General features: G+C 33.4%; 1 protein-coding gene across 2 annotated transcripts in view; it reads left to right on the top strand.

Annotated features, from left to right (window-relative positions):
• The window catches only part of LOC129231838 (armadillo-like helical domain-containing protein 3), a 113,597-nt gene that overhangs the window by 41,299 nt on the left and 45,075 nt on the right, over window positions 1-27,223 (top strand). For both annotated transcript variants that reach the window (XM_054866220.1, XM_054866221.1), the window contains exons 11-15: window positions 241-284; window positions 3,252-3,312; window positions 7,219-7,271; window positions 15,134-15,209; window positions 21,984-22,047. In XM_054866220.1, coding sequence (XP_054722195.1) covers window positions 241-284; window positions 3,252-3,312; window positions 7,219-7,271; window positions 15,134-15,209; window positions 21,984-22,047 — 298 coding nt within the window. The remainder of the gene's footprint in view (window positions 1-240; window positions 285-3,251; window positions 3,313-7,218; window positions 7,272-15,133; window positions 15,210-21,983; window positions 22,048-27,223) is intronic.

Genomic DNA, 27,223 nt, shown 5'->3' with positions numbered 1-27,223 from the left:
TTATGAAACCGTATAATTTGGAGTTCAGAGCTTGATTATTCTTCTCATTGAAAGTTATGTAGAACAAAGTGGCATTAATGTTTTTTTTTTTTTTGCTTTATTCAAATTTGGGAATAAATGGAAATTTTTGCATCAAAAATCAAAAAATATTTTTTTCTTTGTAGTTTGTGCATGGTACAAAATAATAAATGAAATCATGCTAACATATAATTTTGTTTAATTATTTAATTTATTTTTTAGGGCTTTGGCAAAGTTGTGTCAAATGTTTTATCTGATTTTAACAGGTATTTTTTTAGTTTTTGAGTTTCTGGTTACTCATTTAAAAAATACTATTTACTTGTTGTATTGAAATGTGCCTTGCTCATGTTAAAAAGTCAAAGGTATTTTTCCATGCTAAAATCTTTTTATGTTCTAGTAATATGAAAAAGTGCTATTAATGAATTAGGGAATATGCCCCCCCCCCCCCCCTAGAAACTGCAAAGTTGCTATTACTTACTTCAAAGTTTTGTTTCATTTCACCCATAAAACAGGAAGGGTTATGGTGTTATGCAATTAAAAGAAGCAAGTTTAAACTTTTTATAGTGTAAATTAAACAAAGAAATAATTTCTAATATAGTTTTTATCATTCCTTTTCATTTAAATCCTATTAGACTTCCTTGTACAGGAAAAGAGTAATGTATTCACAAGAAATTTCTCACTGAAATTTTAGACTAAATTACCATTTTAATCAACCTGTAATCAGTTCTTGCTACTTTCTTAAAATTACAAAGGTTTGTACTGGCTAGCAAAATATTCATTTTTATCATCTCTTCATTGATTTTGAAAAGTTTTTCATGTTACCTATACATATGTACATGTGTGTTGTACATATTTCAAAAATGGTTAGCAGTAGAAGATTAAAACTTTGCATTTAGGACCTGTACTGTACATTGTTTCTTTGCGTTGCTCCCATTTTGGTTTCAGTTGAATGTCCCAAGGGGATTTTCATTCTTTTTTTTTCAAAATAGCCATATTTATATTAATTCATTTTTTCATATCAATTAGTTTCTCCAAGGCATCAATCACTCAATCCATCTCTAGTAATTAAGTAAATATTTGGCACATACCTCTTAGTTCATTTTTACTTCCTTATATGAAGGGAAGGAAGTCTTGTACATATGGAAATTTTTCCCAATGAAAATTTGGCTCTTAGTCAACATGGAATCAGTTTTATCTCATTTTTGCATCATGTACTCATGTACCTACATGTATGCATTCATATAGATAAATGAAACAGGGAAGGCTGCTGTACCCACTGACGGGTTGTACGTACAGATGTTGGTTCTGAAGTTTTGGGTATTGTTGGGAGTGAACAGATGGAAGCTCAATAGGTGTGTCTCCACCTTCTTCAATATCGTAAAAGGTTATGACAGGCAAATAAGCATGTAAAATTTTATCAAATTTTTTCAATTTTATTGAAGTCTAAGTAAAAAAGAAGTGCATATAATTATTATCTTCTGTATTTGTGGTTTGTATTATTCATTCTAGTTGTAGGTATCATGTTTCCTTACATTTTCAAGCGGATATTTCTGGTTTTTAATGCTGTGAAGCTGTGGTCTTGCCGATGTGACAGGCTTGCAAAACTAAAATGGCATCCTTTGTACCCAAGGGCACATAACCATGTGTACTCTCCGATAGCTAATGTTTAGTGTTTTGTGGTACAATGGCTACTATTTTTATTTTATTTTAATCTTGTGTTTATTAATTTACTTGTCCAACTTAAAACCTAATCAACCAAATATGAGTTGAAATCACTAATTATTATTAGTACTAGCACAGCCAGAATTTAACTTGTAAGGATATTTTGTTCCTAACTGTTGTTACTTATGTATAGGACACCATATTAGAATTGAAAGTAAGTAATTGCCCTCTTTTAATCCTACTCCCCTAATTAAATGACATGAACGAAGTTAAAAAAAATTTGTTTTGAATTTATTATTTCTTAATTTATAGTATGTGTGTTGAATATTTACATTACTTTTAGGAATTTGAAATACATTTATATAAAAGTATTGGTCACAACAATGACCATGATCAAAACAATGAATTCCCAGTTTTAGTTACCCTTCCATCAAATTTTACAAAACATCTGTTTTCTTGACCTCTGTTTTTTGGATAGGGAGTTTTCCCTTGCATACCAATATCAGCCAGTTTGTTGAGAAGAGCAACATGCAGTACCTTATCGAAAACATTTTGAAAGTCAATAGCAACAGCATCTACAAACTACTTGATATCTAATGTGGTGGTGACATGACATTCTCACAGAAATGTTATAAGTTGGTAGCTCACGATTTTTCTGTCCGAACACCATTTTGCAAACTAAGCATTAAGCCTAGTTAGTTTCCAGGAAGTTCATAATCCTAATTTTGACCAAATTTCTAAAAAGTGTATGAACCACTGAAGTTAGATGCACAGATTCATAATTCTCTGCCTTATCTTCACATCCTTTCTTGCAATGATGTTACCTAGTTTCCAGTCTTTCTGTTCATTTTAACAGAAAGTTCTTAAAGTATGAATTTAAGAAGAACATTTTAACATTTACAATCTGTTTTTTCTTTGTTCATTGATTAATTTTACCTGTTTAGTCTGAAACATTATATTGGGAAGCAATTTTATAGCATTCAGTTATAAATTTCTCATATATATATATATATATATATATATATATATATATATATATATATATATATATAACCTTGATTTTAAGATTTCTTTATTAAAAACTTATAGAAACTATTGAAATATACTTAGCAGTTTGAGAAGATTGATTTGATATTGTTTACATAACAGGTTATAGTTTTCCTTTTAGTCAAAAGCTATTTATTTTGCATGCTATTAAGTGTTTTAACCATTAAAAATGTTCATTTGAAGTAATTTACTTCAAAGTTGAGTAACCCAAGGTAAAGAAGAGAGAGTTATAGCTAATTTTCTAATCCAATGCTGGTAAGCTGGAAAGTTTGCTGTTTAATTCTTAATGAACTTCTTGTTAATGTGCTTTCCATAATAAAACTTTTTTGCAATTGGTAATTCCTGTTTTGATACCTGATTGATTTCAAAATTCATTTAAAGTGACACTTAGTGCTTAAAATGCTCCACTCAAAAAAGATTTTAATCATATTCCCTCAATCTGTTGATATGTGTTTTGAAAATAGATCCTAAGTATTGAGTGTAAATTGAGAGCTTATTTGACGATATGACTTATTTTGTTGCAGAAAATACTGCCAGGAAGAAATGGAAACTCAAAATAGTTTTTTATCCAGTTTAACAAGTTTTGTAAGTTTTTTTCTTTTGCAAGTAGTTTTCTTACACAAATTGCACACAATATTTTGTCTGTGTTTTTGAACATTGCTTTCTTTCTATTAAAGCATTAAAAGAAGTGTACCAAGTATAGACCAGTTTTCAAATACATTACTTATGACTTACGTTCTTGAAAAGCAAAAGTTTAGTAGTATGTTTTATGTTATTTTTATTGGAGTGAAGTTTAAGAATCATCATACCACATCAAAGAAAAGAAGAAATGGTTGGTAATGCAAAAAAGGAGATCATTGTTGCTGAGTGGCATTTTAACCTAAGTCCTAAGGATACAAGCATTTTTGTAAACCTGGATCGTTTGAGGAAAAAAATGTGAGCCCTAAAATTCAAAAAAGTGATAAACAGATAAGAAAATTATAAAAGTGTATTTCATAGAGTACATCACATCCTTCTTTAAATGATTTTATGAAGTAATGAAAGCTCAAATTATTAATTTACTATTCTTAAATCATTTCATTTGTTATAATAATTGAGACAATTTGCAAGATTTAATTTATGTGTTAAGCCTTCACAAATATTCATCATCATCAAGGATTAGGCATATAGCCTGTTCCGGCTTCTTGTTTGCCTCATTGTTTCCTGGGCCTACCACGGTCTTGCTTGCCCCTTAGTCTGTAATAAAAGACAGCACTTGGAAGTCTCCCTCGTGTTGTACATCGAACATGGCTTTTCCAATTGTTACGATATTCTGTAATTTTTTCATTGAAACTGAATATCTCTAATTCCCTTTGACTAGATTCATTCCTTATTTTGTCTAGGATAGTGCAGTTCTTTGGTGATCGCTACAAATATTATGTAAATTCAAATTTGAGTAGATGTTATTAAAGCAGGGTTCTCGATAGAACGTGAGACGACAAGAATCGCACACTTTGAAAGAAATCTCGCTTGAAAAATATTCATTGTGGGACTTTCTCCGGATTTTGTCTCATCTGTTAAATATAATAATAAATTTTTTTGAAAAATCTTAATTTTTAAAAACTGACTCTAATTTCCACTGAGGGTGTGATTTTCTCGCCCAAGTTTTTACCTCTAATGGGAACCTTCTATTGAGGTATAAGTATTACGAAATCTTATGAAGAAAGCTATTTTAAAAATATTATGCTTTGAAATAAGAGTATCCAAATGTTATAGCATTTTTCACATCTTGTCTTTTAATAAATTTCATAAAATATTTATTCATTTTCATATTGAACCCATTTAAATTGCTCTGTTATTGTTATTAAAGGAATTTTTTAACTGAACCAGTTCAAGGTGTATAAGTTATATGTTGTAGAAACACTCAACTATTTGGCATTTGGTACTAATGACTAATTACTGTTTCTCACTATTCTACTCATTCAAAATCTTTTTTTTTTTACCTTTGTAAATAAATATTCGATAAAATTGATGAATGCAATAACTGATCAGCAATAACAGTTAAGATGGTGATTTTTGCAAAATTTATGTACTTGATAGGCTTGGATTTTGTGTCCTAATTTTTCACTCTAGTGTATTTCATGTGCTTTAGTGCATCAACCAAATCTGTCCACTATAAGCTTTAAATTATAGCTCTGAGTAATTTATAAGTAATGAATTGCATTAGTTGCAAGTAAACCACTGTGACAAATCTGTATAGCTCTTATGATTGCACAGCAGTATATTTCCTCTCCCTTGCATCCCTGTCTGATTCTACTGTAGTTGTCTCAAGGAGAATTAATTATTGTACTGACTATTTTCAGAGAAGATTAAAGTCAAGATAGAAAAAACATTTGGTAAAAAACAGTACATGTCTTCTCCACCCTCCTAGTATTCTATATGTGCCTTTTTTTGGCATTAGATGATTGATAAATTATGCATCCTTCACATGCCATCCCAAAAAAAATATTTTGATCTTCATTCACCAATGATCATATGAGGCAGTGAGAAGCAAAGGGGATGTAAGTGTCAAAAATAAAAATTTGGATATAACCAGTACACATGGTAGGTGAACCTCTCCTCTGCCTTGGGGCAAGAGATGGTACTAGTAGCCCTGGTAGTTGCTGCTATACAGCATGATTTAGAAAAAAATTCAATGAAAGCGTACCTAGGAGCTAATCTTTAAACGCGTTTTACTCAAAACTTGAAAATGTCCACTTGCATCCCTTTGCTTCTCACTGCCTCATATGTGAAATTTCATGATTATCACTTGTATCAACTTAACTGCAGATCTCTGGCTCAAATTAAAAAATATTATTTTATTATATTATGTTTTCATATCATATTGGGGTACCTTTTACAAAATCAATTTACTAACTAAACTATGCATTCCATATACGAGGGTAGTTCAAAAAGTTTTTAGACTTCACTATAAAAAAAAATTTATTAACAAAAATTGCATATAACTTTTCGATATACAACCCTTTGGCTGCAATGCACTTGACAATTTAGGCAAACCAGTTTTTACATGCTGATGACCACTCATCTTTACCTAACTGGTTACTTCACTGCCAAACCTGCTTTCCTGCATTTTATTTTTAATTTTGGGGAACAGAAAAGTCACAGAGTGCAAAATCTGGTGAGTAGGGATCGTGTGGTAGAGTTTTGATACTTTCTGCTTCAAGATAATCCGCAATTAGTTCTCTGTGCAGTATGCGCCGAAGCATTGTCATGGTGCAGGATCATTCCATGTGTTCCGCGTTTGGGCCTTTTTTATGCCACTGTTCCAGAACTTCTGGCAAATACTTGGTCGCATACCAGTCTGCTGTAACCGTTCTTCTGTTTTCCAGCACTATGGTAGCAATATGCCTTGAGTATGAAATTTTTTTTGCCACCATTCACTTTTTGAAAGTTTTTGTGCGTTTGACCTTGTTTGGTGCAGCATCACCTAGAGAGCACCATGTCATGGACTGGTGCTTTTTTTTTCTGGGTCAAACTGGTAAATCCATGTTTCATCGCCTGTAACTATATCTCACACACCTTTGTCTTTGCCATCGATGATTTTTTTTTCCTCATGTGGCACCATTCCACCCAAACATTTTTTTGGGCTTCACGCAGTACGTGAGGGATCCATCTTGAGCAGCGCTTTCACGGCAAAAGGTGATCGTGCAATGCAGCATTGAAGCTCCCGGAACTGATCTTTAAAATGCTAAATGTATCCTGATGAAGTCTTCTCTCACTAGGGATCACTTTTTTTTAACATTTTCATCCGTTGTCAAAGTGCTTAGACCTCCGCTTCTAGGGTCCGATTTTAAGGATGTTTTCACATGCTTAAACTTGTTAAATCAGTTGAATACCATGCCAGGTGAAGGAGAAATATCCAAAAGGTGGAAGAAAGCCTTTGGAAACACTCCGCAACAGTCAAACCTATCGAAAAATCGTAAAAAATCACGGTGCGCCAAACTTCTCTGTTCAACTCCATTGTCGGAATGCGGGAGCAGAGTGGCCAAAGGAGGAAAGACCCCACATAGAAATTTTTCGATTGATGACAGATGGTGCTGCCATTTACCATAAAGTATTAAAGGTTAGAACTACTGATCGGCGTTGAAAGTAAATTTTTTACTCGTATTTTTCTATGTGAGTCTAAAAACTTTTTGAACCACCTACGTATTGCAGTTTTACTTCCTTTTGACAGTCAAAAGTTAGGCAGCATTCATGATCTGCCAACAGAGGGCTATAAGACTATTATTTTTTAAACATATCCTAATAAAACAAATAATTTACTCTTTGGCCTCAATTTGTGTCTCAACACATAACATTCTTCAAATGCAAAACTTGCTCACAGTAAGTGCACTGAACTGGATTTGCACAATGGAGATGATTATGTACTGGAAATAGACTAAAGCTCTTAGATTCATTTATTAATTTGATATTTTTTAACTTAATTATACTGATCAACAAAGTCTTTCTTAGGTTGAAAGCATGTTTGTTGCTGAAGAAATAGAATCAGACAGGCATAATATAAAGTATGTATTTACTATCTTATTTACTTTTTTATTTTTTTATCTGTGAAGTTCAGTTTCTCGCACTTTGTAACATAATCAAAGGTTGAATAAAATTGCAATAGTGTAGTTAATGTGTGTATACCATATATCATGATTTACCGTTTAAGAAACGATATCTGGATATGTATGAATCACCCCCCCCCCATATCAGACTATCAAAGTCTAAATTCATTGAGTTTTACAATCTATTATTATGCAATTTCTTCTTTTTGGTAAATACATACTTGGCAACTCTACTGTTTTATGGGAGATTCCTGTTTTTTCATCCATTTCTTGGTTTTCCGTCTTCTATAATTTTCTCCTGTTTCAATTTTTTTTCAATAAAACTTAATCTGATAAATTCAATCAATCATCAAAAAGTTTCTTTTTTCTCAGTAAATGGTGCGCATTTCTAGTCATCCACTAGTGTCAGGAGAGAGTAAAACTCCATGTAGTGCTTAAGAAAACAGATGAAACTAGTTTTTCTCCCAGGGATGAGAATTATGAAAATTACGCTAGAGGGCGCCAAAACAGGTGTTTTACTCCATTTTTGCACCAAGCGTATTATGTAGGTATGTCAAAACAGAGCATACCATAGCTGCATCATACACTATTTTCCCTATTTACACTTTTGCTACAAATATTACGATTTTGTTACCATGAAAAATCCAACTATTTCAATTTTTAATTAGCATCAAATTCAGTGTACTGAATAAATTGACTTGTTCAAGAGTTTTACTTAAAAGAATTTTCCCAATTAGTGGCTAAGTATAAATCTTCACATTTTATTTTATTCTCATTGCTTTAGACGCTTATATGCTAAAAACTGACTATTTCATCTAAATTATAGTTTTTTGAGAATTTTTAATTATTTATAATTGTTTTTATACAACCAATTCAAACTAATTATTTTATATTTTTCACGTAGTCGCCATGTTTGGTCATTCCCAAAATGGAAGTAGACAAGACTATTAATTGCCTATGTTTCCAAAAACAGAACTAGATGCTTATCTCAATGCAAACTATTGAAAATTTCACTAAAATGTGTCATAAATCATGTTTCTTGCATTTTATATTTTTAAAAAATTAATTTGCACAATTGTATTTGATCCTCATTGCTTTGAAGGCTTTGCTAGGAACTAAAAAAAAACTATTTCATCCAAAATGCAGTTTCCTGCAGACTTCTCATTTATTTTAAACAATACCAAAATTTTCTAAAATGCACGTTTTTGTAAATAAATACTCCTGTTTGTGAAAATTGCAACACCATGAAGGAAGCATAATAGTTGAATGAAATTTAATACACAGTTGAGTGGAAATGGTACAAATAAATGATTACATTTTCAAACCAAACAAACAATAAAATTAGATAGAGACTCGGACTGATAATAAGAGCTGATACAAGACTCGGCATGGAGTGAAACAAAAGTCTGAATATCTGCTTGCGGAAAAGTATTCCATATTGTTTGTATGCACAGCCAAAGTTCGTCTGTCGAAGCAACAGGACAAGGATCACGAGCAAGACTCCTAACAACGAAATCTCACACATGATCAATCGATGGCATATCCGGGGAATATGCAGGCCAAGGAAGAAGCTGTACCTGCTGCGAATCAAGGTAGGATTTGACAGTCCTGGCGACATGTGGCCCGGCATTATCCTGCTGGAATACAGCCCCTGGTAATCCTTGCAGGAAAGGAATAGCTTGGGGTTGTAAAACTTCGTTTATGTATCGGGTACTGTTCAAATTGCCCACAATTCGTAGCAATTGTGATCGTTCATGATAAGCTATGGCACCCCAGACCATAACCCCGGATGTTCTTCCACTGTGGCGTTTGATAATGCACTCTGGACTGTGCCGTTCACCGGCATAGCGCCCGACAGGAATTCGCAAATCACCGTGCCACAAATTGAAACGGGTTTCATCAGAAAAGACGACCTGCTGCCAATCAGCACACCAGCTCCTATGCACATTGGTCCATTGTAGCCGCAGGGGGCGATGGTTTTGCATGAGGGGAATCCTGCATAAAGAAATCCTTGTGCGCAGCCCACGCTGCAGCAGACGTCTCCGAATTGATGAAGCACACAATGAAACACCTGTAGCTATTGACCAGTGTGCTGCCAATATTCTACAAGAAGCTGTGAAGTCCGTCAGCGCCATACACACCAGGTGTCTGTCATCGCGAGCTGTCGTCATATTTCGGGGTCTACTCCCGGATTTCCGAGCTGTACGACCCTCGACCGTCCACTGCTTCCAAACACACATGATTGTGCTGCTATTATGCTGCATACAAGTGGCTACTGCACAATGAGACAATCCAGCTTCACGAAGGCCGACCATTCTGCCTCGTTCAAACTCCGAAATTTGCTCAAATTTCGCTTTCTTTCGTCGATGAGGCATAGTAAAGATTCATTTAACGTTTACTCTAGCACATAACCACCGATAATCATACACGACTCGCTACAACCGTCTATGTATATTCGGTTCGATCCGCGGTTCAGAGGGTACTGCTCAGCATACGCTTGCGCTACAGGTCTGCAATTCTAATCTTTTGCATATCATGCCCTACTTTACACTTCCTGCAATTTTCAGCTCACTCGCCTAAGTCCTTCGTGGTGTTGCAATTTTCACAAACAGGAGTGTAGGTACTAGTCGACCCGTACGGAACTCCGCACTCTGCTTCGAATCATTTCATGTGGCATTTCTCTCTTTAAAAATTTCATAAAAAAAATTATGAAGAAGAATTTAAAAAATTAAACGCAAAAGTAAACATACAAAAGAAGGCATGTAATTTGATGATATTAGCGACAAAACCTCGTTGCAACAACGTTGTGCAAGTGTAATCACCGCTCACTTCTTGGTTGTACGTTTTTTCTATGCAAAAATAAATATCATTAAAAGTGTGATTAAGTGACTCGCGAAAAAGCAGTAACTGTTCATGTGAAAAAACGGGTTGTGGCGAATACAATCCTGCCTATGTGATCCTCTGACGAAAAAAAAAAAGAAACATAAAAAAGATAGGTATTGACACGGATTCAAACTGGTGTGATTCTGATTATACTCCAACCAACTGAGCAATTTCTCCTATGTTTTCGAATGCTATTCATTGAAGCAATGTGCAATAAAAAATAGCAAAAAAGCTTTTTGCCAAAAAACCCCCATGAGTCTATGTTTTGTCATTAGCCAGCTGATATGCTTTAAAATTATTTGTAAAACATGGAATTTGATTACGGAATGAGGAAGATCTCGCGTAGTGATTGAAACAAACATTCTAGAGAAATAATAAGTTAGATTGAAAATAAGTGTTTTTATTCTTGAAAGTTGATGCAATTTCCTATAGCAGGCTGCTTGAACCGTTACGGCTTGAATGCCAGCACATGTTTTTCTTTTTAGCGAACACCTAAAATTCAAAACCAAAACCAGTTGAACTGAATCCTTTTTTAAGTGTAATTTTTTGAACATAGACAAAATGCTTTTTTTCGCCGAAAGCAGAGGAGCAGAAAAGAATTTCTTACTTTTGAAGTTTATAATAAATTTAATGTTTTACAACGTATTCGAATAAATACTTAAAGTTTTACTGGGTGAGATTCGTAATTTCAATTTGGCATAGTAGATTTTTATTTATACAAAAAGTCAAAAACTGTTAACAGCTAAATCTGCATTTCAGATTACAATGAAGAGTAAAAATGATTCCCTTGAGGTCTGAATTTTTAATTCTAATATATTTTTTTAATGCTTACATTATGCTTAGTAATCTGAACGGAGTCAAGGTTTTAAAAAAAAAAAAAGAAAGAACACCCTTCGATTAATAGTCAATTTATCTGAATAACAACTGTAGCCTCCATAAAGGAGTCAAAATGCCAAGGAGCATTCCCGTCCCACTTATTTGCCTTATGTGTGTTATGTGTTGTGTGTTATGAGTAATGTGAGGCTCTAAGAAGTTGAGCGCCGACTCTGACAATGTTTACCTCTGTTTCGGTAAATAGGGAGGATTAATTGGCACTAAATTGAGTTGAGAAACTTTCTTAGTAGTTTTTCAGATATTTACTAACTAAATTCGGAGCCAATAACTCTTCTATTTTTCACTAAACCCCCCTAAAACAGGTAAAAATAGTCAAGGTCACAACTGAACTAACCATAGCTGCACTATACATGTAATGCATGATATTACTCTAAACTGGGGATATAATGGTGGACCCAAAGTTCAACTAATTTATAGCCAAACGCTCTACCATAAAAAACTTATCAATGAAACCTAACAACTAAGCCCAGTGCTTTTGAGCTTTATTAAAAAAAAAAAAAAAAACAGGTTTAATTGTGATTTTTTTTTGCCAAAAGTGGTGCCAAAAGTTGGAAAATTGTATTAGAATTATGCATAAAAAAAAATATCTGCATAAGAACTACTGGCTGCATCAAATTTATGCAAGAGCAAGGGGCATTTACAAAAAAATTGATTTTTCGACCATGGGTCTATTTTTTTGTTATTAGCCGGCCCGATAAGCTTTAAAATGAGGCGAAATTTCTTTCAGAAATAAGAAAGATCTCACATATCAACAGAAAAATAATCCAACGAAATAATATATAAGATAAGATATTGAAGAGAAGTGTTTTAATTTTTGAAAATTTATACAATTTGTTACTGCAGGCTGCTTGAACTGTTATTGCTTAGATGGCAGCACCTGTTCATCATTTAACCAAATGGTTGAAATACAAAATCAATTGAACTATGTTCGTTTTTTAAACGCAGCTGTTCGAATGTAGTAAAAAGGTGACTTGCTTTTTTTTTTTTTGCCGAAAGAAGAAAAAAATGATATTTTACCCATCAAGTTGTTAGTAATTTTAATGTTTTATTTCGTATTCTAATAAATATTCATAGGTTAACTAAATGAAAAGCATAATTTCAATTTATGGTAGTAATTTTTTTATTTGTCCAAAGGGTCAAAAACTCATTAGAAGATCTGCATTTCAGTGATCATATTACGGAGTGGGCTGATAAATGTGGCCTGTTTTGTTCACTGTTTTTATGAACGATATTTATAAAAATATTTCTGGGAACATGAATTGTTTTGCTGATGATGTCAAAGTTATGGGGAGTGTAGAAAATGAAGAACAAGCAAATCAGCTGCAAGAGGATCTAGATCATATTACGGAGTGGGCTGATAAATGGGGTATGGCTGTTAATGTTGGGAAATGTCAAGTGCTACATTTAGGGCACAGAAATAAGTGTACAAGTTATTATTTGCAAGGTTCAGTCATTAGTCAGGCAGACAAAGTTACTGATCTGGAGGTCTTAATAAGTCAGGATTTAAAGTTCAGCCAACAGTGGAGCATAGCTAGTAACAAAGCCAATAAGATGCTTGGGTTTATCAATAGATCTATTTCAAGCAAATCTAAAGAAGTTTTTCTGCCCTTATATAGAAGTTTGGTAAGACCTCATTTGGAGTATGCTGTTCAGTTTTGGTCTCCTCTGACGGATCGGCCACTCCTTCAGCTGGTAGAGCAGGTGCCGGTGCCTACTCCAAACATTTTAGTCTTCAGGAGCCTCTCGACACTTGGGCGGATAACTTCGATGGAGAAATGAATGCAATTTTTATGGCCATCAGATCTATTGGAGAACCAGCTGAACAAAATATTGTTCTCTTTGTTGATTCTCAGGCTGTGATTCAGACCATAACTGATTACAATCTATATCCTTCATAACTTGAGCTTGAGTCTAAAAAATCCATTGATTCTCTTTTGCGTTCCGGAAGAGAGGTTGTCTTCCAGTGGATCCCAGGCCATTGTGGCATCTATGGAAATGAACGAGTGGACATCTTGGCTAAAGAGGCTGCGTCCCTGCATCCACCTTCTCGCCCGGTTCCACTTAGAAACGCTAAGCGACTTCTTGCAAGCAAAATCCAACATGCTACAGTCTCTGCCCTGAGGAACAAAGCTGACGGAAAGCCCTGGGCTTGCCTTCTGGATGATGAACAGCGTACGCGCCTTTCTCTCCTTCCCAGAGCCCTGGGAGTTGCCTCTTTCCGAACCATTACTGGACATGACTATCTACAGGCCCATTTATATAAAATCAACCTGGCAGATTCACCTCTCTGTGTGCTCTGTGAGGGCACTTCTCCAATGACAGCGGAACATCTTTATAGATGCTCCTCTCTTCATGATATTCATAATTGTGATGACTTCCAGGCCCTACATCCTTTAAAGCCACTTCATTGTTATACTGGACAGCAAGACGCCTTATGTTTGAAAGAACGATGGTGGGCGTAATTTAAAAATTGAAAAGAAAAAGGTTTTTTTCTCCTTATCTTAAGAAAGATATTAATATATTAGAAAGGGTTCAAAGGCGGGCTACAAGGCTAATACATGAACTTTCTCATTTACACTATGATTCCAGGCTTAGAAGGCTAAAAATGTACAGTCTTGAGCAAAGAAGAGACCAGGGGACATGATTCAGTTGTTTAAATTTATTAAAATGAAAGATGTTACGGGGCTGGCGTTTAGCACTGAAAACAGGACAAGGTTTCATTGTTTTAAGCTATTTAAATCTCAGGCTAACATGGATGTTAGGAAAAATTATTATCACAGCAAGGTAGTGGAACCTTGGAACAGCTTATCGGAAGAGGTGGTAATGAGCAAGGGAGTAGATAGTTTTAAGAGGGCCATTGATCTTCACTGGGGATTGTAAATTGACTAGGACCAGTCTCGCTGGGCCCAGAGCCTGTTGCTGGTCGTCACTTTTGTATTTGTATTTGTATACGATTTTCTTTCTGAACAAAAATTATTCCATTGTATTCTGAAATCTTAAACCTGATAAAAATGAAAAAGAAAAATGTAAAAAGGGTTTTTTTAAAGGAATAATGCTTTTCAATGCTAATACATAAGAGTGTGCAGGGCTGATGTGGCATGAAATGATTTTTATCATTCACTGTTGGAAAGTATCGAACAGTTACTATTTGATGATTTACCTTCTAAGCAAAACTTTTTAAAAACAATAACATTTATTTAACACTTAAAAATAAACAACAAATGTACAATTGTATTTAAATAGCTATAAAAAAAAGAAACCTTAAACCCATATTACCTAATAATGTCCCAGCACCTACAGCAAAAAAGTTGATGAAAAACGATTATCCCCTGAAAAGAGGAGCAACTTATAAAACAATCTCAACTAACAGTGACATTCATTAATTACAATATCTACCTGTAATAACAACCTAAATATGATGGAGATTATCATTACTCAACTAATGAATGGCTAATATTCTCTATACACTTTATTACCTCAAACATGTTGGTCTAAGAAACTAATTAATCATGAAAAAAACCCTTTTCCAATGAAAGATTCAATCTACACTGTTTGATTAGCTTGATATGAAAGTGAACAAATGGTAAGAGCAAGAATTTGCTTTAATACACCACACTCATTTACCTGTTTGAGCTTAAGCTAGGCTTGAGCAATGACGATACATGCCATGGAGCATTCTTGCTAATTCTCTGATATTCTCAGTGCACATTGCCATCTATTGAGAAAACAGATTAACTGTTCAGTCAGTTGTTGTTTTTCATTCATGGACTGTTAGCAAAATGAAAGATGAAATGTCTCCATTAAAAATTAAGCAAAAATTCAGAATAAGTTCCTAGTATTTAAACAAAACATAAGGGACAAGAATGCTGGTACGTGTTGAGCATTTTTGCACTAAAATATGTTTTACTGTAACGGTGAAACAAAAATTCGTTTTAGATTTGAGGGTTTATAATTATGTTATTATATTTATTCATGATTTGTTGTTCTTTTATCATGTGTAACACGTTCTAGAATGTCCTGATTTTTTGCATTTCTTTGTGTAGAGCAAATAATGCTGTGCTGTTAGCACTTTATGAAGCTGTTCATTTGAATAGGAATATTTTGATCACTCTAACTCATGTAAGTTAAAAAATTTTATTGTTAAAAAAAACAACTTTTGTAGCTCTCTTTATATGCAAACACAAAAATGACAACCAGCAACTGGCTCTGGGCCCAGCTAGACTGGTACTAGTCAATTTATCAATCCCTAATGAAGATCAAGAGCCCTCTTAAAACTATTCACCTCTTTATAAGTAATAACTGCTTCTGGTAAACTATTCCAAATACCTACAATGCTGATGAAGTAGTAATTTTTCCTGATTTCAAGATTTAGGATTTGGAAAGCTTAATGACCCCTGGTTTTGCCATCTGTGCATTAATACACTTGAATAACTGGATCATGTCCCCTCCTACCCTTCTTTGTTCAATACTACACCCATTAAGCATTGTAAGCTTGGAATCATGGTCTAAATTAGAAAGCTCATTTACTAATCTCATAGCATTCTTTTTGAACTCTTTCCAATAATTTTAAATCTTTCTTCAGAAAAGGAGATCAAAATTGAACAGCATAATCTAACTGAAGTCATACCAAACTTCTGTATAAAGCAGAAAGAACTTATTTAGAATTTTTCGAAATAGACCTATTGATAAACTCATCAATGTGTTAGATTTGTTATTTGTTGCATTGCACTGACGACTCAACTTAAAAGTCTTGACTAATTAATACATCTAAACATATAAATGTTTCTTCTTCACTTAAGACAGATCTCTGTAAGTAGTAGCTTGCATGCTCATTTCCATGACCTAAACATAGTACTTGACATTTTCCAGCATTGAATGACATACCCAACTTAGAAATTCACTCACTTTCACTTAGTGAGTGAATCACTAAGTTCTCACGTTCACTTAGAAATTTGACCTAAATCCTCTTGAAGCTTTCCCACTTGTTCTTCTCTGTCAACAATCGACATGACTTTGTCATCATCAGCAAAAATGTTAATAATTCTTAAAAACCTTTCACTAATATCATTAACATGTATAATAAATGAAAATGGCCTTAAAACTTCACCTTATGGAACCTCACTCAAACCTGAGACTGTTGAAAAAACTTTCCCTACTGACTACTCTTCGTTTTGTCCCAGTAAACCAATTTCTTACCCAATCAAAAGTTTTTCTTCCTATTCCAATACAAACCTGTTTGCTTAGCAGAGCAACATGTGGTACTTTATCGAAAGCTTTTTGAAAGTTGATGTAAACAACGTCTACATACTTTTTGTAAAATAAAGCAGAGGTGTCCAACCTACAACCTGCTGGCCACATCGTCTCGCTAACAGATTTAGCATGATCCGCAGAAAATTTATAAACTGGAAAAAAATTAAAAACTATATTGAATATGCAGTTCTTTTTAAGCATCTTAAAACAAATCCAAGCCGGAAATCTCAAAAATTACCACTGAGTGCTTTAATTTTTTTTAATTTAAAAATCATGGGTGTATGTTGAGAGGCAGGAGGGGGGAGGTAGCTTAAACTTCACCATTTGAACTGAAATATTGTTAGATTGATGGCCCACCTTGTCTCCAAAAATTTACTATGTGGCCCTTATGAGAAAAAGGTTTGAGGCCCCTGATCTAAAGCCTTACTACCCTTGTCATTGAATTACAATAAATTATTTACACTGGATCTCCCCTTCCTAAAACCATACTGCAAACCCGACAGCAGATTTGATCGGGCGATTATCAAGTGCCAATTAATCAGTAATCTGCCAATTTGCTTATTGGCGCATCCCTAATAAAAATCCACTGATTATGCTTTAATTTATGTCATTTGTTTTTGACTGGACGCATGAAAAGAACAATTAATGAATTTATTCCAATATGGTTAGTTCATTGAGAAAAAAATGAAAAGAGTAAAAAAGGAAAGAAAAAAAAAAAAAAGATTGGAGGAAAGCCATTTTTGAAGCATGCAAAAATATTTTGTATGTTAGTAGCTTTAGGACAAGAAAATAATTTAGGAAACTTTTAAAAGCTTTTATTTAGATCAATCTTTTTTATAACGTTGAACAAAATATGAATGCACTAACTCTCCAATAAGCAAATATTCATCTATAATAACCCTGTGGATGTTATTTAAAAACTTTGCTTATATTAATCCTTTATTGGGTTACTCAAGATTTATGACTACAAAATTGAAAAAAAAAAAAAAAACAGAATAAGATTAGAAATGTAATGAATTGCAATAAACATCACATGCTCAGCTTGTTTTCTGTTCAGAAAACAGATTATTTTCTTTTAATATGAATTAGTTTGTTCAAAAATAAAAATTGCTAAAAGTTTGACGAAAAACGCTCAATTACTGTTCCTGCTGACCTATTTTTTAAAGACTTTATTTGAAATAATTTTCCTTTTTATTGCAAAGAAACCATTTTTAAAATATTGCAAAATACTAATGGAGACATTCCGTTCCATGAATAAAGTGGACATTAAAAAGGGTTCTACTTATCAAAGAAATTAAGAATTGCTGGTGTATACAGGGTGCTCCATTTTAACCTGCAAGACCTTTATTTTCGCTACTGTTAATCCTAGATGTATACTTCCAATTGCAAAAATGTTCAAAATCAGATGCCGAGTTAAGATATTGAAAGTTTGAAGCAAAAATAAAACTGAGCCAAAAAGTACAAAATTTAGCTTTTATACTGGCCCCAGGTCCCCTAACTATTATTTAGAGAAATAATCTCCATTGAAAACTATTACTGACAAAAAAAAATGGCATTTGTGCAACCAAAACTCAAGGAGATATTTTAGTTCAAAGTTTTTGGGGACCATACAGAAGTTGAGATGATTGTCCTTTCAAAAGAATGGACAGGTTGTCAAAGTAAGAACAAGGTATTTAAATTTTAAATTGCTATTAAAAAATAAATGCAAATGTTAGGTCATGATACGCAAAAACAACACACTACAAAACCTTGAAAAATTTGAAAAACCACTCCATGCACACATATAATTTTAAACTCTTGTTAACCGCTATATTTCCCCCCAAAAGGTGTTATTGACAGCAAGTGAAAAGTGGTATAAGTCACAAAACACTACGTTTCATATCTGGGGGAATATTGGTCGTACTAATTTCAAACTTTTTGTGTTGGAATTATTTTTCAACAGAGAATATTTTTCTAAATATAAGTTAGGGAAACTGGGGCCTGTGTAAAAAGTAAAATTTTATATTTTGTGACTTATTTTTATTTTTGCTTCAAACTTTCAATATCTTAACTCTGTGTCTGATTTTGAACATTTTTGCAATTGGAAGTATATATCTACGACTAATGGTTGCAGAAATAAAGGTCTTGCAGGTTAAAAGGGAACATTAAAAAAATTTCCCTGTGCTCTGTTTTTTCATTTATTTATTTATCTATTTTTTTAAATACATATTGTGTAATTTGTCGTCACAATGTGCCATCACTTTGTTAAATTAAGAAATTAAGAAATGCTGGTGTATATGCTTAAAATATTCCCTTGAGTTTTGTTTTCTTATACATAATATGTCACATATTTAGCAGATAGCTTTGTCAGTGTTTGAACTTTTCCATTACTTACATGATATTGTAATATTCAATTTCAATCTTTCAATACTTGAACTATTTTCAATGTACATTTTCAGTTGAGCTTAATGATATTTTTTGTGTGAGATAGCTCAGTATATAGTTATTTTATTCTTTACTAGTAGTGCCTGCACGGCTTTACCCCTAGTAGAAAATTAAAAGGTCTTTTGGTTCGCCTGTATATTTGCAAATAATGTATGGTGAATTTCTCGCCAATTGGCTTGCCCATGTTACAGTTCCATGTTATGATAACTTGGTAATTTACTCGTCCAGCTTATGATAATTTTGCTCGGGAAAATGTTCTTAAAATTGGAATAAAAAAAGAACAAAATCGAATTTTTGAAAAATCGCTTCGAGGTGCGCATCCTTATGTTACAAAATAACTTTGTGCCAAATTTCATGAAAATCGGCCCAACAGTCTAGTGTTGACTTAACATCTGAGCTTAACTCCAATAAATCTAAAAATGGTGTAAACTCCTAAGGTTTAGCAGATGCCTTTGTTGTAAATTCTGTAAGTTTTCTTGAAGATTGAAGTATTAGAATTCAGTTAAAAACTGACTTCATTTTAATCATCAATATAATAAATAACAACTAAAATAATATAACTTATGTAAATAGTAAAATAATCATAACAGAATTCAACAGCTTTCAACTAAAGCATAAAGTTTTCCTTAATGCCTTTCATAAAGATTGAAGTCCCTAACACTCATGTTCTAAATAAGTTTTACAAAATTTCATACCCTAACTATCATGGCGAAAACTATCAGCCACTTCCTAAGCTGAGTTCAGGATGCCGCTTCAAAAGCGAGCGATCCTCTAAAAAGAACGACTATCCTCAGTCGAAAAAATGAGAAATGCAAGCAGAAGTGATTTCCTATCTCATTTCTTCTGCTTATATCCTATCCAGTACGACGTAGCACATCATGCCGGAAATGCATACATACCTACCATAGAACCACCTGGATGCTTTTAGAACATCCCATCTGCTCCGAGTCATCTGGAGATGACGTCATCCATCGGCTCATGCACTGACGTCACATCCTTCAAATCCTTCTTTCATTCCGATGTTTACACATCTTAGCTTTCCGATCCGTGATTGTTAACAATCGTCCGTAATGGGACAAGATAAACTGCTGAGAATAATACATGAATAGACATTTAGTGGCTATCATCTAGGTGCTATGCGCATCACATACATCCAGGCAAACTGACAGAGAGACTTTCAGCTTTATTATTAGTAAAGATTTTTCCGATAAAACTTTTAAAAACTCATTTAATTTAAGGTTTAAAAAAAGGTTACATGTATGATTTAAGTTTTGTGTTGAAACAATTCAAAAATATCAAGCATTAAATTCTTTTGACAAGAAAAGCCTTAAGCAATTTTATGACTTTTTTCTTAAATGTATAAAACAAATTCATTTTCGTAACATTTATTTATGGATGGTTGATTTTACTATGAATAAGTATTCCTCAATATTTTTGTACTAAACTGTAAGCCAAAAAAAAAAAAAAAACTTAAAAAAAAAAGTATTTTCTTTCATGCTTAGAAGTAAATGTATTTTTCAAAATAGTTATTTTCATAGACTTGGTGTTCTAATTACGTAGAATCATAGAATAGTTACAGTATTTATCATGATTTTTGACTTTCAAAAATCAGTGTCTGTACTCAGAGTCGACTCCCGCTCCAATGCGATCCGACTTACGCAAATAGCTATAACGCGATTTTTTCACCGTTAAAAAATTTCAGATGTAACACAAATTCCTTGCTTGCAGCACGAAAATTTTCTTAAGGGAATTGCAGAGTGTAAGTATTGCCATTGTTATTGGCTACTAAAGGTTTTTTTGTGAATGGACCTTCATCCCTTTGGCTCACTGAGAGCGGAAGTTCCCACACTGTACTAGTCTAAACATCGCTTATACAAATAACTACTCCTCATTTTCCGTTAATTTTTTAAATTCTAAATGGGAAAGTTGATGAAATATAATGGCACCTAAGAGCACTGTTTCATTTAAAGTTTGAAGATAGAAATAAAAAGAGAAAATTTCTGACACAATCAAAGCAAAGCAAAAGATTATGTGCTTGAACAACTATAAAATGCTTCAAAGGTAGCACAACAATTAGGTATGTGGGAATCTTCCTTATGTACAATTAAAAGTCAAGAAAAGGAAATTTGTAAAAGTTCACCGAGTAGTGTCAAAGCAGAATGCAAAAAATATGAAAATGGAAGCTGCTCTTGAATTGTGAGTTTAAAAAACCAGGAAGAGAGGTGTTGCCTTAGATGGAAACGTTATAAAAGAACTAATGAAGCAACTGTATTGTGTATTCAGAAATGTATAAGAATAATGGTTTGATGACGCAGCATAAATCATCACCATTTGCACTTTTAAGTTACAAATAACATTACTGGATTCACTGTACAGTACAGCTATAGTGCATTTGTTTTTTGAACTAAATAATGTATGTACCGAAGTGGTGTATTTTATGTCATTCTTTCCCATTGATTATTGATTTTGTACATCAAAGCAGTATTTTCTGTTGAATAAAACACGTTTTTTTAATACAAATAATTCAGTTTTTATGTAAGAAACAGTAATGTATAGTTAAGAAATGGTTTTTAACAATTTGAGGTGGTGTTTACTAGTGTCTTTAATTATTGGGTATGTCTATAAAAGTTTTTAAACATGCCCTATTCCACAACGCAAAATTTCGACTTACAGGAGGGGTCTTGGAACACATCCCTTACGTAAGTCGGGACACGGCTGTATTATTATCATCAAAAAAAAAAAATGTTGTTTCCCCCCTTTCATTTTTAGGAGGATATATACATTATATGTTTTTTATAACAGAATTTTAATACTTATGCATTAGGTTTCAGTTCGAAATATGCATGAAAAATATTTCTCCTAAAAACTTTAGTTATGAAAATGACTAGGTCTCCATGTGAAAATTGAGTTTTTCATCATCTTAAGTTGAGAACTGACTCAGGTGATTGAGCAATACTATAACTCAAACTTGAGTAGATGATTCTTGAATGGTCATACGTTCTTTTAGACCCAAATGTTTGTTTTAAGAATCTTTTCATTTTGAAGGTGTTTGAAGTCTGAACTGAGATATTCATTAAATTGTTTCAATGTACATAACCAATGAACTGATAGCTAAGATGTTATATTGGTGACATATGTGTACCTGTATGATAAACATCTTATAGTAGTACATTGATGTAACTTTAAATGAAATCCATTGAATTCAAATTTTCTTTCTAGTGTCAAGTTGATGCATCTGGCCCTGTAAGAACATCTCAAACTGAGCTAGATGTAAAAGCATTACGTATGTTTTATATCTTTACTTTGAAACGTAACTTACTAGACACTTAATAATATTGATTATGTGCTATTGACTGTTTTTTACCTTTGTCATTTGGAAAAAATTTAAATTTTTTTTTAAATTTTAGATAAAAGATTTATTAAACATATGCTGTATATTCAAAGTGTTGTATTTTCTACTCTAAAATATTATTTGATTTTTTTTATTTTAAATATTTTAAACTTGTGAATGTTTTTGTATTGTAAGAAATTAAACGCTCCCAAGATAATTATGAGGCATAGTTACATAGTTTAACTGAACCTTAAATAAATAATACTTATTTATTTTGTACTATATTGCAAAATTATGCCTTTTAATGAATAAGTGATCCAAATTAATTTTTCTACTGGTCAAGTTTTATAGTTTAAAAGAAATTTCCTTTTCAAATTACAAAGTTGTCTTATCATTTTTGTATTAAGGGATCCTTTGTACTTGATTTAAAAAAAAAAAATATGATGTATCGTACATAAAATTAAACATGGAGAATGTTTTTGGAATTTAGCATCACATTTTGCTTTTTCAATTTGCCGATAATTGCCCCACATTATTTTAAAAGCAAAATAAATAAATGCAAAGGAGCATTAAAAGTAAAAAACAAAAAACTTAACATCCAGTAAACATCGCTAACAGACCAAAAGGAAATCTGAAATAAGTTCAATAAATGTTAAAAATTAACGTTGAAAAATAGACATTTGAGATACTAGAAATGTGTTTTGATGGTCCACCCTATTTGGTCTTAATAACGTTTTTGAAGAAAATAGGATTTAAACCAAAGCCTTTTTCTGTTTGAAAGATCTTGATGAGGATACTTCACTCTCATTTTTAATTTTTTGATTTCAGTATGCCACTGTTTCTGAAGTAATCCACCCCATTGATATTGTTACAAATTCTGTAAATATTAGTTATTTTTGTGATTAATTTGTCGTAATCTAGCTAAATTTGGTGTTTATTAAATTATCTGTCATCTAAAATTATTGTAGTAGCGTAACCTGTTTACTGTTTCCTGTAATACAAATACAAATACAAATGTGACGACCAGCAACAGGCTCTGGGCCCAGCTAGGCTGGTCCTAGTCAATTAATTAGTCCCCAATGAAGATCAATGGCCCTCTTAAAGCTATCCACTCCCTTGCACATTACCGCCTCTTCCGGTAAGCTATTCCAAGTGCCCACGACCCTGCTAAAGTAGTAGTTTTTCCTGATTTCCAAGTTAGCCTGAGATTTAAATAGCTTAAAACAATGACCCCTTGTCCTGCTTTCCCCGCAAAAATTTAATCCATTTACATCTTTCATTTTGATAAATTTAAATAACTGAATCATGTCCCCTCTGACTCTCCTTTGCTCCAGGCTATACATGTTAAGCCTATTAAGTCTGGTATCATAATCTAAATCTGAGAGTCCCTTTATTAATTTAGTTACCCTTCTTTGAACCCTTTCCAATACAAAAATATCTTTCTTCAGATAAGGCGACCAAAACTGAACAGCATACTCCAAATGAGGTCTTACTAAACTTCTATATAAAGGCAGAAGAACTTTCTTAGATTTGTTTGAAATAGATCTATTGATGAACCCAAGCATTTTGTTGGCTTTGTTACTAGCAATACTGCACTGTTGACTAAACTTGAAGTCCTGATTAATAAGGATACCCAGATCCATAACATTTTCTGCCTGATTTATGACTGAACCCTGTAAACGATATCTCATACGCTTATTTCCATGACCTAAGTGTAGCACTTGACATTTCCCTACATTAACTGCCATACCCCATTTATCTGCCCACTTAGTAATATGATCTAAATCCTCTTGCAGCTGTTTTACTTGTTCTTCATTTTCGACAATCCCCATAACTTTTACATCGTCAGCAAAACAATTCATGCTTCCAGAAATATTTTCATTGATGTCATTCATAAATATAATAAACAAAAGAGGCCCTAAAACTGATCCCTGAGGAACCCCACTTAAAACATCACTCCAATTAGAAGGATTTCCTCTCACAACTACTCTTTGCTTCCTACCAGTAAGCCAATTTCTAACCCAAAGTAAAGTTTTTCCTCCTATTCCAATGTCAGCTAACTTGCTGAGAAGAGCAACATGCGGTACCTTGTCAAAAGCTTTTTGAAAATCAATATAAACAACATCCACACATTTTTTGTTATCTAAAGCTGAGGTAACCTTGTCGTAGAAATGCAATAAATTAGTAGTACAGGATTTACCTTTCCTGAAACCATACTGCAAACTAGTCAACAGACAATTAGTCTCTAAGAACTTCATGATCTTAATAAATGAATTAAGTAATGAATATACAGCCTCTGTACATTCGGCTGAAGTAAACAGTCCCCTCATTTCTGAATGATAAAATTTGTGAATGGAAAGAAATAAGGTAGAGGTAGAACCGTCTACAATTTTCTGGAATATTTGAGAGATTTTTTTCGATGTCTATAAAGAGCGTGCCGCATGATAAAAAGTCAGTCTCGTCTGAACCATTGGGCTGAGAGTATTTATTTTGCTCTGTGTATTAGCTCTGTTTATTCATTTCGATGTTTTGTTTTGCGTATTTGAATGTAAATACATGTGTAACTGTTGAGTTTACGGTGTTGATTGATATTCGCTTAATTGCTGATGATTAATTTAGCAGTTGTCAACGATCTTTCCTGTACATAGTGTAACTAAATCTTCTGTGTTTTTCTCAAGAACTGTGTCGTCCTTTCAAGAAAGTTGAAGCTGCATCGGAACCTTTTAACAATATTATAAAAACCATAGTAATCCCACCTTTTGGTTTGGTCAAGTTTCTTTACCTCCCTACATGAAATTTATGCTGCTGTTAGTCACTTTAGGGACATGCTTGAATGCCATTGGTTGTTAGTTTTTACAGCATCACAACTGTGACATTTAGATTACATTGGGCAATTTATGACTGACATATAATTTGTTAAATTGGCCAATTTATGACTGGCATTTAGTTTGTTAAAGGCTTTGACAATATTCCTGCAGATATGGCATCTTATTTGAGATGTTAGATTGTTTTCAATTATGTAATTGTTGCAAAAGCTCAAAATTCTGACACTGAGCTACAGAGCCTAATGAATTCTGACAAACTATTAGAATTTTAAAAAATGATCCTACCTGGACAAAGGTTTGATTTTTTTGTGTCACTTCTGTCTAAAAAAAATTTTCCCATCTTTTTTTTGGAATTTTGAAAAACTGCTTTTATTACCTTTAATCACAGCTATAGTCAAACTCTTCACATCCCATTTTATGGTTTCCAGTCAATAGTAAATGCATTGGTTGTGTGCATTCCACTCTGCTGTAAACAGCATCAAGTGGTACAAGCAAACTGAACAGTGTGTTACAGACTGAATTTGTTGTGCTATGGTTCCTGATATGGCTGCATGATCCATCTCTGCAATGTGGACAAATTGCTGTATGTCAAATTGTCTGTCTGTTCTCCTCTTATATAGTGCTTGCAAGTGGTACTATGCAGGGTTGGCAGGTTTCTGCTGAGGCGGTAAAAACCACTGGTAAAAACCGGTTAAAACCGGCATGGCAAAAACCCCTTTCTGCCACATTTATGGCAGAAACTGGCAGAAACTCAAAAAGTGACATAAATGCAATTCCTGACATACAATAGAAAATGCATAAGAAAAATAATTAAATATTAACCCAAATACAATTTATTTACAACACTATCACCATTCAAAATCAAATTTTACATTGTTTTCACACTGCAGCAGCCTGTAACAAAATAAAAGTTTTGCTGTTTCTAAACCTAACCAATTTCCCAATTTGTTGTGCACAACGCAGAAATTTGAGAAGATTCTTTCAATCCCAGCAGACTAGCTGGCATTATCCTCAAAGAACAAGCAAGATTCACAAAACTTTTATCTATAGCACATTTTTTCAAACTGGACCACCATGCGGTATTTGGAGTAGTTGTTACAACGTGATTGGAAAAATAGGTTTTAGGAAAAGGGGTCGATTTGTTTTGTAAAGCAATGGTATAAGGTACATAATCAGGGTTAATATTTGTGAGTAAAGTGCGGGCACTTTCTTCTTGATTACATGATAAATTTACTCCCAAATACTTTGGATGGAGCATATAGGCGAGTAAATGATTATCAGTAACTGCTTGATTAAGCTCTTTGAGAATAGCTTTGTTCAGTTACATTAAGTGTAAAATGACAAGTTCTTGTATTTTATAGTTTAATGAAATAAAATAAAACTGTATTTATTTAAATATTTGATATAGATATTACACTTTATATTAAATGCAAACAAAATAATTATAAAAAAGAAAATTAATTTGAAATCTGAAATTTTTAATTCAAGTTATATTTTTCACAATCACAAACTGAGACAGGACCCTACTCATTGGAGTTATTGTTCCTTGAAACGGCTACTGTCCCCCCCCCCCCCCAAGCCTGCCTCTCCTCCTGGGCGGTTACATGTGCATAGTTGTGTGTGTGCGTAGACCTGTGTGTGTGTATGTGTGTGAAGTCGTGTGTATGTGTGTGAACGTGCCTGTGTGTAGGACATGGACGCCACCGACCAGGAGAACCGGAGCAGCCGCGCCGCACCGCCAGCAGAGGACGGTGGGCGGTGGTGCTGCAGAGACTTCTGGTTCAAGTTGAAAAAGGCACGGACACCAAAAACGGTCAAATGAGAACAATAAGCAATCGTGATTGCTCAACAACAAACAAAAAAATTATTTACTTACAACATTACAAGGCTAAAATTTCTAACGCATAACAATTTCAACTATGATAATTTTCATTTTTTTTTAAATGTCAGTCTTGTTATTTAACATATTTTTACACTAATTATTAAATACCTATTATATTAAGTTTTTGCAATGACGAAATGGAGTTATATTTTTCATTTTACTTAATTGCCTGTCATTAAGTAATTACTAGAGCTATTAAAAATGTTTTCTAGTTTTTGCCAGTTTCTACCAGTTTCTGCGGGTTTTTACCGGTTATAACCAGTTTCTGCCACTGGCAGGGCAAAAACCAGTTTCTGCCGGCAAAAAGCCAACCCTGCTACTATGGTCCCCCGTGATATGGGTCTGCACTGCAATGCTAATGATTTGCATATTTCATCACAGCAAACATATGATGTTAATTTCACATGGTTTACATGACTCC

The sequence above is a fragment of the Uloborus diversus genome, chromosome 10 (genome assembly GCF_026930045.1).
Source record: "Uloborus diversus isolate 005 chromosome 10, Udiv.v.3.1, whole genome shotgun sequence".
NCBI lineage: Eukaryota > Metazoa > Arthropoda > Arachnida > Araneae > Uloboridae > Uloborus > Uloborus diversus.
Note: the sequence above shows the minus strand (reverse complement) of the source record. Positions and strands in the feature narration are given on the sequence as shown.